At 30.4% G+C, this 19,073-nt stretch overlaps 2 protein-coding genes across 2 annotated transcripts; one reads left to right on the top strand and one right to left on the bottom strand.

Annotated features, from left to right (window-relative positions):
- Nucleotides 1-881: 881 nt before the first annotated feature.
- LOC130935955 (germin-like protein subfamily 1 member 7) lies at nt 882-1,844 on the bottom strand. The gene is made up of 2 exons (XM_057865899.1): nt 1,626-1,844; nt 882-1,531 (listed from the first exon to the last, which is right to left on the bottom strand). The coding sequence occupies exons 1-2, from the start codon at nt 1,741-1,743 to the stop codon at nt 996-998; spliced, it is 654 nt and encodes a 217-aa protein (XP_057721882.1). The 5' UTR covers nt 1,744-1,844; the 3' UTR covers nt 882-995.
- Nucleotides 1,845-6,530: 4,686 nt separating this feature from the next.
- LOC130935692 (germin-like protein subfamily 1 member 7) lies at nt 6,531-7,616 on the top strand. Its single transcript, XM_057865558.1, has 2 exons — nt 6,531-6,708; nt 6,857-7,616. The coding sequence occupies exons 1-2, from the start codon at nt 6,588-6,590 to the stop codon at nt 7,405-7,407; spliced, it is 672 nt and encodes a 223-aa protein (XP_057721541.1). The 5' UTR covers nt 6,531-6,587; the 3' UTR covers nt 7,408-7,616.
- Nucleotides 7,617-19,073: the final 11,457 nt, after the last annotated feature.

Raw genomic sequence — 19,073 nt, 5'->3', positions numbered from 1 at the left:
AAGTTTGTCGATCTACTTGATAAAGAAAAGTACCATCATGACACTCAAATTATATTTTACAAGCCACATGCATATTGTATTTTAATAGAAGAAGGAGAACCAATAACTTTTATGAAGGCTATGTGCAATCTAAGAGCTTCTATGTTGATGACAGTAATGCAAAAAGAAATTAAGGTATCACATAGAAACCATATCTGAAAATGTGTTGCACTTTTAGAAGGTCGAAAAATCATTAATATATAGCAAATGGGTTTACAAGATCAAGCAAGATAGTAATGATAAGGTGGAACCATATTATGCAAGATTAGTTGTCAAAGGATATGTTCGGAAAGAAGGTTAGAGAGGGAGTACTTCAAAAATGATGAGGGAGTGGGTTTACGATTTGAATTTAGAGCGAATATTTATTGTCGGATTTAATGGCGAATAAATCCGATAATAACACTTTGCAAGTGATTAAAACATAGCGTTGCCCTAATTAAGGTTACTGTCAGATTTATCCATCGATAAATTCGACATAATATTCGCGCCAATTTTTTTCTTTTTCCCTCCAATTATTTCTATCGAAAAAAGAATTTGTTGGTATTGTCGCTACTAATTTTTAACGCTAAATTTGACAATTCTAATAATATTTAAGTATTTAACATTTTTCTTGTAGTAATGTACGTATAAAATCACCGTAAAATTTATAGTGAGAACATAAAATAGATTTTGTTAATAAATGTCGTTATTAATTTCATAAATGGTGGTATCGTTATGTTCTTGATTGACTAGAACATTAACAATATATAAAAAAAAGTGGCATTAATAATAACTTCTCACTAATTAAACTCAATACATAATTTATTAAACCAAAAATCAAATCAAATACAATAAATCTGGTATATATATTCCTCGTGAATTTTATTTATTGTTCTACATTATATATGAGTTCAAACAATATATCACACAAATGGAATGAAGTAGTAATTCACTCCATAAAATTAGTTATTGTCATATCAGAACTGTTTTTCAAGGTAGTTAATTACTTTTTTATCCACTTGAAAAGCTTTAGTCAAAACTTCAGGAGAAATAAGTGGAATGGATCCAAAAACAGCATTTGCAATTGTGATAACACCTGGATTCTGACTGCTAAGACCAGAAATAGCAACAGCGTTGCCATAACCGACGTTGAATTGGAAATGAATGAGACCAATTGGGAACACAAACACATCACCCTTGTTGAGCACTTTAGTAAAAAGACGGTTGCTGTTGTTTTGATTGGAAGTGACAAATCCAACAAAGAGAGTGCCTTCAAGAACTGTTAAAATCTCTGTGGCTCGAGGGTGAGTGTGAGGAGGGATTAAACCCTTAGGTGCAAAATCTAGGCGAGCAAGTGATATGCCGAGTGTGTTAAGTCCGGGTAGTTCGTTAACACTGATAGGAGTCACGTTTGAGCCAAGTTTGTTGTCAACATTCCCAGGATCTACATGCTTGAAGAAATCTTCAGCTACTACAACTTTAGGGTCTTTGCAAATGTTTCCATTCACAAATACTGCAAAATAAGAAATTAAGAAGAATTAATTATAACTATGCTTAACCATATATATTGAAAGGAGATTGATACTTGAGTATGTAATGACATATACCAGCATTTTGGGTGTCATTGAGAGCCACACAAAAATCTTGCAGTGGACTGGGATCATAGGCTGATGCAAAAGAGGATGCTAAAGCCAACAAACCAATAAGAAAGTAGATTGCTTTCATCTTTTGACTCTTAATATGCTCTTTTTCTTTCTTCTTCTTTTGTGCGTGTTTGTGAGTGCTGATCTCTTATGATGCTATGTAGGTATAATTACTTAGTTATGATGAGATTTGAATTTGATGAATGGGAAGCTTGGTATTTAAAGGGAGCTATGAGTCATTGAATTGGCATGCAAATTAACGTTGCTGTATCTCTTATAATTGTTGAACCTTTCTATACCAACTATATGTGTGTACTTGTTCAGAGAGTATATTGAACTTACCACGTTAGCTCCAAAAAAAAGATGAACGAGTGATCAATTTGTTTTCAGCCTTAGGACTTGGTCTTAGTTATTGAGACTTGGTAGCTGAAATTTAATTTACTATGCCTTTTAGAACAAGTAAGTACATCATATTATATTTAACGGTGATTTCTTTTCTACCCAATTAATTTGAAGTATTACATATCTTTTTTATATGTTCTAATTAATTGATGACATATGTATTTATTAATTCTAATCAGTAAATAAATTTTTAATTTTTAAAAATAAAACTTAATAAATGTAATACATGTATAAAATACTTTATATATAAATATTTTACTATACTGTACATACATTTAAGTCTGGTTATTAAATCAAACCACCATATGTAGTAAACTTTACATAAATTATTTAAAAAAAATAGAATTAGGCCATTGTATGTGCTGCTGGAGAAAGAGGGAAAAACATAGAATCCTAATTCTTTTCATCTAATTTCGTCTTCTTCTCTTTTCTATATTCACATAAAAAATTTGTTTTCGTCTTCTTCCCTTTCCTTCACTCTCAAAATATACCTTCTTGGCCTTTTCCTTTTTCTAATATTCTAAAGTCGTCAATCTTGTTGCTATAACAATTTATCGTTCTTTTTACTGTTCTTCCACTTAAAATCGCTGACTTTAATTTGTTGTTGGAACCCAGAACAATACAATCGTTCTTTTTAATATTCTTCCATTCAAAGTTGCCAACACAACAAATTTCTCTATTCCTGAACTATATGCTATCACGCTCTCCGCATTTGCAAATTATTACAAGTAAGTCACACTTTGTTCTTTTTTTTCTTTTATTTCATTCTTTCCATTAATTAAAATTAATATTGTTTGTCTGCGACTAATAATTGGTACAAGTGTGTTTATTTTTTGTTATTGTTTATCATTTACAAAATATATTTTGAAGCCTATTATCTTTGATGTTTTTACCCATTTTTTTTCTTCAGTAACAATACTATTTCATTAATTTAGAATCACCAAAACAAAGAGTACTTCAAAGAATACTAGAAAAAAAATAATAGTAGCCATTGTTAATAATCCTACAACATATATGCAGGTTATAGCTCATATAATTTTGAGTATTGATGATTATAAGCCTTTGTTTATGATTTATTAGTTTATACTTGATTATATAGATGTGATGTTCATTTTGAGCAGTTGAACAAATCAATAAAAATTGATATATAAAATTACTAGAAACAGAGCACTTAATTTAAAGTATTTTATAATATTTATTTTTATAAAATTTGCTTTGAACGTACAAATTTAAATTAGTTATGTAATAGTGATCATTGAACATGAGTTATGACAACGCTTTCGCTATTGCAGTTATGACAACGCTTTCGCTATTGTTGGTCTTAGCCGTCAAAATCCAGGTGTCATCATAACAGGTATTCTACATATACAAGCCTTTTTGGCTTACAAGTCCTACGAGTTGGCACAAGCTCAACAAAACACACGCGCATTACACTCCCACATTCGAGAGTAAATACACGCGCGTTACTCAACCGTTTCCTGTTTTCAAAGCGCACTACTCACTATTATGAACGACTCTTCTTCTTCCTTGATGAAAACTACAACTGTCATTTTTTCTTTGTGTTTCTCCTCCTCCTCCTCTTCTTCCTTCTTCTTTTCCTCTTTCTTGGTGTTTCTCATTCTTGGTGTTTCTCCTTCTTTTCTTCGCGTGTTTCATCTTCATCGTTGTGTTTCTCCTCCTTCTTCTTTTGATTTTGCAACATTATGTATTTTTTTCTTCTTTGTTTGATTTTTCCTCGCAAAAAGAATTATGAGAATATGAAATAAGAAGATGAAGAAGAAGATGCAGCAGAAGACGAGGAACAGAAAAAGAAAGAGTTCTGAATTATGCAGAACTTATCAGAATAAAAATACACCCAAATATCTTCGTGTTACACCCAAATATCTTCGTTTTACACATAAATTTGCTGCAAATAAAAAAATGAGTTATGCTACGTGTATACTAAAATTAGCCACCAAAGTTAGCCACCAGTATAAAATACATACTGGAATACAAATATACATTGAAAATAAATAAATCACTCATGTATTTATACGCAAATACGTTGGTGGCTAGTTTTAATGGCTAATTTTAGTGTTCAAATAGCATTTTTGTATAGAAAAATATTTCTTCTAATGCTATATTTTCTTCTTCTTCTTCTTTTCCTTATTTTTTTTTTTTAGTTAAATGAATATAAATTCATTTTATTTCAAGTAATTTTGTAGCATTATATGTTTTTTATTTTTTGTTTGATTTTTTTGTTTTTATTCTTGTTAAAAGAGTAAAATAAAAAGAAACTTGACAAAATAAAATAAATAAATAAATAAATAAATGGTGATGATAATAAAAAAATATAACAGCAAAAAATAAGGAGGAAGCAGAGGAGGGATTCGCACAACAACAAAGAGACAGTAAATGGTAAGCTAACTCATATTATTAAAGTGAATTATCCGATAAAAGAAAAAAAATATTCAGAATAAGCTTCTAATTTCTTTCATACAATAAGAGAAATAGATATAGGAAATTAGGTTTAAATGGGAACATCAGAAAAGAATCACGATCCCTCCATCGGATATTCCAGGCTGCTATGCTTAAATTATATCTTTGCTTCATGAAACATAATTTGGAGCCAATCACAGTACTCATGGAAATTTTTAAGAATGATACAGATCAGTAAATTTTATAATTTGTAGTTATTTTTTAATTATTATTAGTATTTTTAATAATATAAAATTATATTTAATAGTATGAAATCATTTATTTTTTTAATGATTAAATACTGATCAAATTTTAATAAAAATACTGTGGCTAGACTTTCTTAATTTTTTAATTCTTTCCCGCATAACAACTTTCTATTTTTTCATTATAACTAACCCTACGTTACATATTAATTTTGGATTTCTTCAAATTTAACTAACTTCCGCTGCAATATAATAAATCATTTAAAGGACACCAAACAATTACCAACGAACTTTCCTTGTGAGTTGTGACAATAAATTGCTTACAACTTTTTCCCTTTAACCCTAACTGCTCTTGACTTTTGTAGACACACAAGCTAACTTTCTAAATAAAGGTCGCACTATGCATGGATAAATGTATAAGCCTAGAAGAGGCTCAATTACTTTAAAGAGTCATGTAATTTACTAATTCACCTACCAGTTCTAAAACTACACATCAAATTTTGGCGACTATGTCTCAAGAATATAATAAATTAATTAAATAAAAATAAAATTTTAAAATATGCATTATATACTTAAAACCACCAAATATTTCATAGTCTCGTGAGAATAAAAATAATGTCATAAATTAATTATTTAGAATTTAATTCGCATAATACTCTATATTTAAATAAAATATATAGGGATATTTATTTCATATGTTAAATACATATACAATTAATTTATTATTCAATATGTGTACAATGGCTATTGAGTTATAAAATGAACATCCCCACCAAGATTCGAACTCTTGACCTTTTGAATCTAGCATTTTAATACCATGTTATGATACCACTCATCCCAAAAGCTTGAATTGATGAGAAAAGGTAACACTAATAGTTATATCTCTAATACTTCATAAACTTTCATTGGCTCCTCATACTTTCCCATATAGAAATATTTTAGACTTTTACTTCATTTAATGCATTCAACTATTTTTGGTTTTAAAAAGTGTCGAATTATAATTAATTAATTAATTACACAAATAATTATTATTGTAATTTTTTTATCAAATTAAATTGATTATATAAACTTGACACTTTTTTCTCATTTATTTATTTGAATATTTATTGTCTCTCTACCTACATATTATTAGTACCAATTAATTAACAAATAATAATTAAAATAAAGATTTTGTTTTAATTCAAATTAAATTAATTATATAAACTTACCCATTTTTCTTATTTATTTATATGAGTATTCACTCTCTCTACTTACATGTTATTAGTACCAATTAATTAACAAAAATTTTGTTAAATATTAACTAATATTTTGGAAAAAAATTGACGATCAAATTAAATAACACTTTTGAAGTGAATGCTTACTTAAATCTGTAGATAAAATGAATACAAGAGGCCAATTCAACGTGAGATTATATACCAAAAATAATTTCATTGGCTTTAACTTATGGGAGCATCTTCTTATATCTTAAAAGGAAAAGTTATTAAAATTTGACTAATATTTAATCAATAAAAGTAAAGTGAGTAATCTCATATTTTTGGATGAAATCTCACACTATTAAAATTACCAATAATGACTAATTGATGATGATTACAAATTACAAAATTTGCTGATGCCTAATAATATTCTATTTTAAAATGTATTCTTTGAACTAGCATGCACGTAGTTGTTGAAGAATGGTTCCACAATGCAAATACTATAGAATAATATTAATTACCTACTGCGGCGTGGATAAATTGCAAAGCCACTTCAATGGTTCCATGCTATAAATAGCGAGCTCTCCATGCAGAAGATATTCAAGTCTCTCACAATTAACAAGCAATTATATACAAAACTATAGAAATATATAGAAGCTAGCAAACTAAAAATGAAAGCTACATACTTGCTGGTTGCATTCTTGGCTCTGGCCTCTTTTGCTTCTGCCTTTGATCCCAGCCCTCTCCAAGACTTTTGTGTTGCTCTCCCCGATGGCAGCATCAAAGACGCTGGTATCTGTGCATATATATACATTCATATTCTCCACATAATCACATAGTTTTTGTTACTCAAATTAGTTTCCTTTCAATATTATGTTTAAGCATCTTATGACTAGTTGTTTTTATTATAAGATTTGTCCTTTTATTCTTCACATTGCAGTATTTGTGAATGGAAAATTTTGCAAAGACCCTAAACTTGTGATAGCTGAGGATTTTTTCAAGCACGTAGATCCTGGGAATGTTGTTAACAAACTTGGATCAAAAGTAACTCCAGTGACAGTTAACGAACTAGCAGGACTCAACACATTGGGTATATCACTTGCTCGCATAGATTTTGGATCTAAGGGTTTAAATCCTCCTCACACTCACCCTCGAGGCACTGAGGTATTGATAGTTATTGAAGGAACTCTGTTAGTTGGATTTGTGACTTCCAATCAGAACAACACCAACCGTCTTTTTACCAAAGTGCTCAACAAGGGTGATGTGTTTGTGTTCCCAATTGGCCTCATTCACTTTCAATTTAACATCGGTTATGGCAACGCTTTGGCTATTGCTGCTCTTAGCAGTCAAAATCCAGGTGTTATCACAATTGCAAATGCGGTGTTTGGATCTACTCCACCTATTTCTCCTGAAATTTTGGCTAAAGCTTTCCAAGTGGACAACAAGGTAATCAACTATCTCCAAAAGCAGTTTTGGTATGATAACAACTAGTTGAACGACAACAGAGAACACTCATCATTGAATAATTCTACTTGTACTTTGATTTAGTGTTATGCATATGCCTCATGCAGTTCCCTGTAATAATAAATCGCATGAGTTGTTATAATTCATATGCACTACGTTGTATCCATGTTCTGCTTTGATTTAATTATTTAAGTGTGTGATTTTAATAAAAATAAATCATGTTTCTTGGTATTGAATCCGTCAATTTTTTCAAAGCGTTACCATTCTCCCATAGTGTGGCAGACTTAAGAGATCATGGCATAATTGTTAGCATTTATTACTCTAAATTCTGATGGACTTAAACTTCTTGTCCATGTCCATCCTTTAGCAGATTCAAAAAAATACAAATTAACTCCGAGAATTGAAAAGTAAGAATAACATAAAATTACTTGGCTGGGGAGAAAATAATAATTCCTTAATTTCATCCAAGTTTTAGGTAACGTTTGAAAGAGAAACTGAGACGAAAAGACAGAGATAAAGAAATAGAAATTGAGAGACAAAGATTGAAATAAGTCTCAGTATTGTATTTAGTATAAAGTGGAAGATAGAGACTGAAATAAAAATAAAACTCTAATTTAATTTGTACAAAAGATAAAATTAAAATTAATTAATTAAAATGGAATATTTTATGTATAAAATATTATTAAAATTTCAGTATCCATTCTTAAAAATTTTAGTTCTTTGTGATTTTATTTTTTAAAAATACTGAAATAATAAAATTTTAAAGATAGAGACTAAAATTTTAATACCAATTTTTAAATTAACAAATATAATACTAAATCTCAGTCTCTAGATCCGTCCTATTATCTCAAAACACACTAGTTTGGCTTGAGGAAGCTAAGCGCTTCGAGAAATAGGATTCGCTTGTATCTTAGAGAGGCACAACAGTACGTGCAGAAAAAAATTGGTGTATTTTGGAAAGATGAATAATTTAAACTGAACAACCTTATAACAAAATAAAATGCATGTTCCGACATAATATATAGAAAAGTATTAGATCAAAATAATTATAAGTGATATTAGATATAATTAATAAATATTTAATTATAAATATTATCTGTATAAAATTGTTAATGTATTACATTAAATAAAATAACTTTAAATTATTATTGTTTTATTATATCTTTTTAATTAACATTATCCAGAAAAAAGATCACATGTTTCATTATTATATTTATATTTAACAAATGTCCCATTTTTATTGGTGGAATATGAATAAGATAATGAGCAGATAGGTGATTTCAATCTATGTAACTACGTACATACACTAAACACTATACGTCAAATTTCATATGAAAACATGCAGAATCAATACAATTACTACAATAAGGTATTGTTTGGTTTGAGAGAAAAAAAATATATGAATTTTTTTTGTTTGGAAATATAAAAATTAAGAAAGAAAAATTTTTTTGTGTGGGTTTTATAAAAAAAAATTCTTTTCATCACAGGTAAAAAAATAAAAAATATTATTTTTTATGTATTTTTAATATTGTACTTAGTTATATTATTATTAATAATTATTAATATAAATTTAATTATATTATTATAATAAAAATTTACATTTAAATATTATACATATTAAATAAATAATTTAAATTAAATATATAAAATTACAATATTTTATAATATGTATAAAATATAATAAAAATAAATAAATTAATAAAAATATTTATACTTTATTTTATGAAAAGGATAAATTTATTATTATATATAATCTACATTTTAATTTACATATAACGAAAATAAGAATATTAACTAATTTTACTCTATTATGATTTTTTTTTCATTTTTTTATTTAAACTAAACAAAATTTTCTCTTTATTTTCTTTTTATTTATTTTTTCTTCATTCAAACAACACATAAAAAGATAAAAAAAATCACTTCTCCTTTTATTTTATTTTTTTATTTTCTTTTCTTTTATTTTATTTTCCAATTGTCTATCCTCCAAACAAAGTGTAAAGAATAAATAAATTTTGAAAACTTTTATTTTTATTTAAAAAATTAAGGATAAATATAAAAAATAAAAATATCAGTGAAATTTAAAATTTTTAATATTTAATCTTTAAATATTTGGATGTGCAATTTTTTTTTAAATTAATAATTGGTTTTTTTTATATCCTTAACAAGATCGACTAAAAAATATAATGAGAAATCTATTTATCATTTATTCAAATTATTAAATTTAGTATAACAGCTTATCAAAGGAGGAGTTCATGTGACGACTATATTTTTTCCTTTGCCAATTAAAAAAAGTTGTTACTTGTTATTATTGCTTTTGTACTTTGATTATTGTGATTGTTATTATTATAACTGCGTATAGCTAAGGCCACAATTTGTATCTAAAATAATATGATTATCTTTCTCAAGAAGCAAGGATTAATTAAGCCTAGCAAGGTCACAGAATATTATGGGCATAATATTTTACTGTCATATATTAGTAGAAGAAGCAAGCAATCAGCTCACAATATTATTAGATTGCCATTTGTTCAATTTGGGGACATATGTGAATCTGAAATGGTCTCTTTCTTTTCCTTATGACTATATCCCTTTTCCCCCAACTGCTGCTCTAGGAATTTTTCATATTATTACAATATATAAATAGTATAAACTACAACATTTTTGGACGTCAAATAATAGATAAACTTGGAAGAGAGGCAACCAAAAAATATAATATGATGCGTACTTACTAGTTCTAAAAGGCATAGTAAATTAAATTTCAGCTACCAACAAGTCTCAATAACTAAGACCAAGTCCTAAGACAAACAACCTGAAAACAAATTGAACCCTCGTTCATTTTTGTTTTTTTTTTTGTTTTTTCTTTGGAGCTAACGTGGTAAGTCAATATACGTCTTAGCAACCAATTATTAATTAAAGTATGCATATTAGGTAAAGTAGAAATGATGTTATACATATTAATCTATTAAAACGCACCTAAATTGTAAAATTCTTAATTTATGAAGTGAGTAATTCAAAAAATAAAAAGATACATAGTTAAAAGTGTAAGTTAATTGCCATGGTCAATATAAGTAGCTGCACTAGTAGTGTTTTAATGATAAAATAGATGATTATAGAAATAAAATAAAAAATTTTGACTGTTAAAGATAGATTTAGAAACTAAAAAAAAAATAATATCACACTTCTAAAATTAAAAAAGAAGTATAGAGTTGTTATCCTTAACACCTAAGTTCAACATTATATCTAGAACACAATACAACAACAACAACAACAACAAAGCCTTGTCCCACTAAGTGGGGTCGGCTACATGAATCAAACGACGCCATTGTGCTCTGTCATGTATCATGTCTACAGAGAGACCATTTACATGTAGATCTCGTTTGACCACCTCACGGATGGTCTTCTTAGGTCTTCCTCTGCCTTTCGCTCTTTGTCCATCTTCCATCTCATCCACCCTCCTGACTGGATGTTCTATCGGTCTTCTTCCCACATGTCCAAACCACCTGAGACGCGATTCAACCATCTTTTCCACAATGGGTGCTACTCCAACTCTCTCCCTTATATCTTCATTCCTTATTTTATCCAATCGCGTATGACCACTCATCCATCTCAACATCTTCATCTCTGCCACACTCAGCTTATGTTCGTGCTCCCCTTTAGCCGCCCAACACTCCGTACCATACAGCATAGCCGGTCTTATAGCGGTGCGATAGAATTTACCTTTAAGTTTTAAAGGCACTTTTTGTCGCATATAAAACCAGATGCACTCCGCCATTTTGACCAACCTGCTTGGATCCTATGATTTACATCCTGTTCAATCTCTCCATTATCCTGTATGATGCACCCAAGATACTTAAAACTTTTAACTTTTCGTAGGATGTTTTCTCCAATCTTCACCTCTATATTGGAGTTTTCCCTTCTCAGACTGAATTTACATTCCATATATTCCGTCTTGTTACGGCTTATGCGCAGACCATACACTTCTAGAGCTTCTCTCCATAACTCCAACTTCTTATTTAGGTCTTCCCTTGACTCTCCCATAAGGACGATATCATCGGCAAAAAGCATGCACCATGGCACAGGCTCTTGGATGTGCTCTGTGAGTACTTCCAAGACTAATGTGAAAAGGTATGGACTTAAGGATGATCCCTGGTGTAATCCTATACCAATAGGGAATTCCTCTGTCACACCACCTTGAGTCTTCACACTAGTTGTGGCCCCATCATACATGTCTTTGATTGCCCGAATATATGCGATCCTTACTCTCCTCTTTTCTAAAACCTTCCATAAGACCTCCCTTGGTACCCTATCATACGCTTTTTCCAAATCAATAAACACCATGTGCAGATCCCTTTTATTACTACGATACCTCTCCATCATCCTTCTTAATAGGTATATCGCTTCAGTGGTAGATCTGCCTGGCATAAATCCAAATTGGTTCTCTGTTACTTGTGTCTCTTTTCTCAACCTCCGTTCTATCACCCTTTCCCATAACTTCATAGTATGACTCATAAGCTTAATCCCTCTATAGTTTCTGCAATTTTGTATATCCCCCTTATTCTTGTAGATAGGTACCAAGGTGCTCTTTCTCCACTCATCAGGCATCTTCTTTGACCTTAAAATCTCATTAAAAAGCTTGGTTAACCAGTTGATGCCTTTTCCTCCAAGACCCTTCCAAACCTCAATCGGGATATTATCAGGTCCTACTGCCCTGCCATTTTTCATCTGCTTTAGAGCCTCTTTTACCTCGAAGTCTCGAATCCTTCGATAGTAGTCAAAGTTTTGATCTTCTTCCCTTGTGCATAATCGACCAAGGCTCGGAAGAGTCTTCTGTCCCTCATTAAATAACTCGTAGAAGTAGCTCTTCCACCTTTCATTAATCTTCTCCTCTTGAGCCAACACCTCTCCATCCTTATCCTTTATGCACTTAACCTGATCCAAATCTCTCGTTCTTCTTTCCCGACTCTTTGCGATTCTATATATACATTTTTCTCCTTCTTTCGTGCCCAAAGACTGGTAGAGACCCTCATATGCTCTTGTCCTTGCTTCACTTACAGCCACTTTTGTCTCTTTCTTAGCCGCCTTATATTTTTCCCAGTTATCTGCATTGCGGCATAAAGACCACTCTTTAAAGCATTCCCTTTTTATCTTTATCTTTTCTTGTATACTCGCATTCCACCACCAGGACTCCTTGTCTCTTGGTCCTATTCCTTTAGATTCACCAAAACTTTCTTTTGCTGTTCTTCTAATAACTTCTGCCATCTCCCTCCACATCTCTTCCGCGCTTCCATTCCCATCCCACTTTGCCTCTTCTCCTACCCGTCTTAGGAAGCTTCTTTGTTCCTCACCTTTCATCCGCCACCACCTCGTCCTTGGGTTCTTCGTATGATGTCTTTTCCTCAACTTTTGCTCAACGCGAAAATCCATGACGAGCACCCTATGTTGTGTTGTCAAACTCTCTCCCGGGATAATTTTACAGTTAATGCAAAATTTCCGGTCGACTCTCCTCAACATGAAGAAGTCGATTTGAGAGCTTGTCATGCCACTCTTATAGGTTATAAGATGTTCGTCTCTCTTTTTAAAACATGTATTTGCGATGAGAAGATCAAAAGTTGAGGAAAAGTCCAAAATAGTTTTACCTTCGGCATTGATCACCCCGAAACCATGGCCTCCGTGAATACTCCCATATCCAGTCACTTCTCTCCCAACATGGCCATTTAAATCTCCTCCTAAGAAAATCTTATCTCCCAAAGGTATGCCTTGAACCAAACTCTCTAGATCCTCCCAAAACCTTATCTTGTGTTGTTCGTCTGAACCCACTTGCGGTGCATAGGCGCTAATCACATGGAAAGCACCTCCCTCCACCACTAGTTTGATAGAGATGATCCGATCTCCCACCCTCTTGACATCAACTACGTCCTTCTTCCACTGCTTATCCACAATTATTCCAACCTCATTCCTATTCTTCACCTTTCCTGTATACCAAAGTTTGAAACCAGAAGTATCCAACTCCCTAGCCTTTGCACCAACCCATTTCGTTTCTTGTAGGCACATAATGTTAATCTTCCTCCTTGTCATGGTGTCCACCACCTCCATGGACTTTCCTGTTAGAGTGCCTATGTTCCATGTCCCAAATCTCAACCTTCTGTCGCTTCGACTTTTATCTTTTCCTTTGTGAACTAGCTTATTTACCCTCGTCCGTTCACGAAAATGCGAGAACCCTTGCTCATTTAACACTACATCCGGGCACCGATGCAGCAGCTCTCGCTTCGACACCGTACTCGAGCCATACGGCGCGTTGCTTTCGGGCAACGACCTAGCTTTAGCGCAATAATGTCTTTGATTCATGTCATGGGGGTTCAGCTATATTTTTATGTTGGTTGCCGAAGACCTAACACAACCCTCCTCCTTTATCCGGGCTTGGGACCGGCTATGTACCGCAAGTGTAACATAGGCGGAGTTATCTAGAACACAATACGTTTATTGAAATTACTATATATATAGTATAACCTCATATATAATTGTAATAATTAGTTATTTTAACACATATGTCCAAATTAAAAAAAAATGATATTGTTATACTATTAATAAGAAGTAGACTAGAAAATAAAATTTTATATTAAAGTTGGAAAACCGTTAATTTACTTTTATCAGGAGGACCTTCATCAAAGTTATCAGCCAATGTATCTCCAGCTGGTGTGCCAGGCATATTCTCATCTCTCTTAGACATTTTTTTACATGTCTTCTTCTTACAACCTATATTTGCCCCAACACGTCCTTTCTTGGAATCTCGTCTATGCTTTCTGTTTAAATAAATTCGAGATTGAGTAAAAATAGAAGAAAAACAAATGATTAACACAAATTTAACCTGATCAAGTAAAGTTATTGCTCTCGAATGTATTTAGGACTTTAATTTGAAAGTTTTTTCAAAAGTTTTGGTGCAAACTTAAGTAAAAGAAGAATAACAACCCATTTTCAAACGTTTAACATCTCTAAGACACACGGATAACATTCTGTGTTAAATATATATAACATACAAGAACAAAAAAAAATCACAACATAACCAATACTTATTTTACATATAAATTTTCACAATCAGTATCAACTCACAGTCAAACTATTAAAGGCGAATCAAAATGAAGAATATTAGTCATTCGAGCTAATAATAACGCTAAAAAATTATTAAGTTGTCTTTTCTTTGAAAGACCTTCATCAAATTTATCAGTTGATGCATGTCCAACTTGTGTGTCAGTCTCATTTTCATAGGAGTTTCATTACATGTCTTTCTCTTACACCTTATTTTCTCTCTAACGTATCCTCTTTTTGATACGCGACTGTGCTTTTTTGATGAATCAGACTTCATCACAATTAAATTTAAAAGTCCCTGCAATGGACAAATTATAAGCTTTATTTTTGTTGGAGCATAAAAGAAGTGATCACGTGAACATATCTTTCACACTTATTACTATTAAAAAATTATATATTTATCCTATACCTCACTGAATGTGACGTGCTTTCCTCTTAATCCATCGTCTTTAGATCAGCAAGCAATCAGTTTCTGGTCCACAATTCTCTCCATTATATCTTTCTAAATCTCCATTCTTGTTAGCATGGAGATATATTATCTGAAACTTATAGCAGTTAGTATAATCAAAGTATGTTATAAACTAACAGACAACAAATCAAAGATTAGAGATATACAACTCACCAGCAACGCGAACATACAACCATCCATTGTCTTCTTGCCCACATCCTAAACCCTTTCAACCCCTGCAATTAGTTGATTGTAAATGTACCTGGTCCAATAGATCTGCCTTGGATTCGATACATCAGTGGAAGCCCATATATGTATGTCTAAAACGGTGATTTTTGGAGAGGGAAAGAACAAATACTTCGATAGCAGCATGATGAAGTGTCTCCATAAAATGATTCTATCCTCATCGGTCTACATGGAGTATATGGTAACATCCTTTTTCAAATCAGCCTGTGTATTTTCTGTGAAGTTGTTAAAAATTCGGTGCTCTATTAGTGTTCTTGGATTCTTGAAACCTCATTTCTGCCAAACAGAAAATGAGTCAACGCACAAATTTTTATTGGTTAATTTCATATATTCAACGAGATTTTTGTGATAAAATTTTCTTTTTTGCATTTCTTTCTATTTTTTTGGGAGTTTAATTACCATGGTTCAGTAGACCAAAACATCGCGTAATGAATTCAACCGTTATAAAAATTTTCTGGTGTCGACAATCAATGACTTCTCATCTCGATTATAAGATGATGCTAAGGCAAACATGATATCTTGGTTGACTGCCCATTCAGATACATATCTCAGCCAGCTAAATTCCATGTTCTCCACCTCCTTCATTTTTTTTCCGCCCGCTTCTGAACTTAAATGCTTTATATCTGAAGCCATGTAACATGGGGAGCACCTAGAGACCTATGTTTCCTACACAGACAATCATAATAAGCACATAGTGACAATCGAAGAGAAATTCAGTATTAATATTTGCTATTAATGCACAAAATTTCGAGTTAATTTACTTTATTTAGTTTATTAATTACGTAGTAGGTACTTAAAATTGACATTTTTATAAATTCACCCCTAGCCATTTAACATTTGTTTTTTGGTTCACCTCTTTTTTTAGCCGTCCTCTTTCCAGAGTATTATGCTTATGTGTATTTTTACGGCTCCTGGTACAAGACATTTTTAATGCTTGTTTTTTAAATACCTGATCATGAGCAACATAGATATATACTTTAACTAAGCTATTTAACTTAAATATAAAAGTCCAAAATTTTTTACTAGCATAGCTACAATAACATTTTTACTTAAATATAACTAATATAACATCTATGATGTAAGAGCTAAGCAAATCACAATTGCAACTATACCCAAATCCAATTTTAAGTACTTCACCAAGTATCATGATTATACTCAAAGATAAAAGACACACTCTAAATAAAAGAATGCAATATTGCATAATTTTTAATTTAATCAATCTGAACCCAGTGGCTACTTTTCAATAGATACACTTAACATTATTAATCTCTAAAATATGTATTTAAATGTGACTAAATTCTTTCCGCAAATAAAAAAGATTAAAATGAAATAAAATAATATAAAATAAAATAAAATATCAAATTATGAATCAATGTTGCATTGTGAAGAATTAATTACCAAAAACAGGGCCAAGCACAATCTAAAGTGGTTGAACAAATCACCGAGAACAGGGCCAATAATATAATATTTTATAGTTCTAGATTACAACATATTTAAAGAAGTTCAAATTTCTTGCGATGCATGATATGAACGCTAGAGACTCCTATCAACTTGTAACTATCTCATCATTTCCATCCACAAAACACCATTTATGCAACCACAAAATTAGCCCGCGACTGCTTTTCCCTCCCCGTAAACCCCTCAATGCGAAATAAATTAAAGGTTAAAAATTTCATATTTTTCATCTAATCCAAATACATGCAACGGGTGATAATGAAGTATTTTTATGCCAATTAATCAAAATATACAAATAGATAATATACCTCTATGAGTAGAAGACAATGCTATGTGATACTCCGATTATGAGATTTCGAGATTTTTTTTTTGTTTTTTTCATTTTTCTTTCTTGTGGGATTATGGTTGGAATAGGATTGGAGGAAGTATGAATGTTTTACTGGGTTTAATGTGATGGATTTTTTGGATGTTAATTTTTTGGAGAGAAATTGCATTCTAACAGGTAAGAATGTGATTGAGAGACGTTAGAAATTTGATTTGGGAGAAATTGAAATTGATCTTGGAAAAGAATTTAATGATACCAAGCATTCAGACCATCTCCAGTAGGGAATTCATTCTAGTCCCTATTTATGACCCACCTGTCATAAAAAGTAACTCCACGTCAGCTTTTGCATCATTACCAGTAAATAGGAACTCAAAAAATCTCTCTCTCCTCCATTAGAAGGAATTAACTTTAGTTTCTATTGTGGTCCCACATAATTAATTAATTAAAATAATTAAAATTAATATAATTATTATTTTTTATAATAATATTATTTAAATTTATAAATTTAAAATAATTTAATATTATAAAATATTAAAATAAATAACTTAAATTTGGTTAGTATTTTAAATTTTATAAATAAAAATAAATAATCTAACTAAAAATTATTTTATAATATGTAAAAATTAAATTTATTTTTTATGTAAAATAAATTTAATTAATTATAATTTAATATAACAATATAAATAATATTTGATATTGATTTAACATAATTATTTATATTAATTATAATTTAATATAACTAATTATTAAATAATTAATATAAATAATTAATTAAATAGATATATAAATATTTAATATAATAAATTATTATAATTATTAATAAATTAATTATAATTTAATTATTTAATATATATTTAATATATTTTTTATTTTTTTATTAACTTACCACATGGCATGATTTTATTAGTCGTTGCAAGTCCCTGTTTAGAGGGACTCTCAACCTTGATCCACGTGAAGAGTCTTCCTTCCTTTTTCACTCCAATGGTACTTGAGTCTCCATATGTCAGAAGAAGAATTCTATTTCTTAGCATTAGAGTTGCTCTCAGAGAAAGGAGATTAATAGTAAAGTATATATTATTCACGCGCTTATCAAGAAAATGGAATTCTTTTGTGATATTTTTATATTATATATAATTCTTTGACTACCTAACATCACCCAATAATGAGATTGTGTTAGTATTAAATATAGGTTTATTAAGTTGTTTGGCCGGAAGAACATGATACTAACTAATTGAGCTAATTTCTTTGGTCTATATGCTACTAATACTTTTATAAAATATTTGGAGAGTTATGACCTGGCATTGCCTAAGAAAAGCTCCGCCTCTGCCTATATCTATTTCTCTTAGCTTGTATAAAGAAATTATAAGTTTGTTCTGTAATTTTTTTTTCTTTTATTGGATGTCTCACTCTTTAATAATGAGTTAGTGTAAGTATATAGCCTATGATTAATTAATTCCAAAATTACTCACTCACATAAATGACACAATTATATATATATATATATATATATATATATTTCATTTTTTAAACTCACTAATATTCATATTAAAAAAATAAAAGAGCATTGCTCAAATTTCAAAATCATGCTCATTTAATTTCTAAAACACATATTTAATACATTAGGTATACATGTCTTTATACAAGAAATGCTTCATGCTAAAATAATAACATAATTTTTCATTTTTTCAAACAACTAAAGTTTAGTTGTACTCGTGTTGCCAGTGGTTACTCATGAAGAGTATGTATTACTTCATGATGGATTTTGGCTTTAACTTTTTAAAGTGCTAGTGTCTTTCAATATCTTCCAAATATAACAACTTGTAATGGGAAGCAATATGTCTTCTTGAACTTGCATACTTAGGCTGAGGTGGTACTAAAGTGATAAAGCCAAATTGTCATCATTCTTAGTTTAATAACTAAACACGTTAGTTGACAAAGGCTTTTGAACATTATTGATCTAATTATTAACATTTCTTTCCTTAAATTTTGTAGAATTAATGATTTTCAACTTCTTCAACTTGCATTGTAAAATAGTTCAATCTTCCACGACTTTATAAATATATTTGGTTGCTTTTTAGTAGGACAATATTCGATTAGTACCTCTTTCTCATTCACCAACTCTCTAATTTTGTGAAATCA

Source organism: Arachis stenosperma, chromosome 6, assembly GCF_014773155.1.
Source record: "Arachis stenosperma cultivar V10309 chromosome 6, arast.V10309.gnm1.PFL2, whole genome shotgun sequence".
Classification (NCBI taxonomy): Eukaryota; Viridiplantae; Streptophyta; class Magnoliopsida; order Fabales; family Fabaceae; genus Arachis; species Arachis stenosperma.
The sequence above is the reverse complement of the archived record's forward strand: the minus strand, read 5'-3'. Positions and strand labels throughout refer to the sequence as shown.

What these genes read in the sequence shown, in the direction of transcription:
- LOC130935955 (XM_057865899.1), bottom strand. Translation starts at nt 1,743, where the DNA reads ATGAAAGCAATCTACTTTCTTATTGGTTTGTTGGCTTTAGCATCCTCT. An exon ending in CAATGACACCCAAAATGCTG is followed by an intron (nt 1,532 to 1,625) that starts GTATATGTCATT and finishes CTTATTTTGCAG; the next exon opens with TATTTGTGAATGGAAACATT.
- LOC130935692 (XM_057865558.1), top strand. Translation starts at nt 6,588, where the DNA reads ATGAAAGCTACATACTTGCTGGTTGCATTCTTGGCTCTGGCCTCTTTT. An exon ending in TGGCAGCATCAAAGACGCTG is followed by an intron (nt 6,709 to 6,856) that starts GTATCTGTGCAT and finishes TTCACATTGCAG; the next exon opens with TATTTGTGAATGGAAAATTT.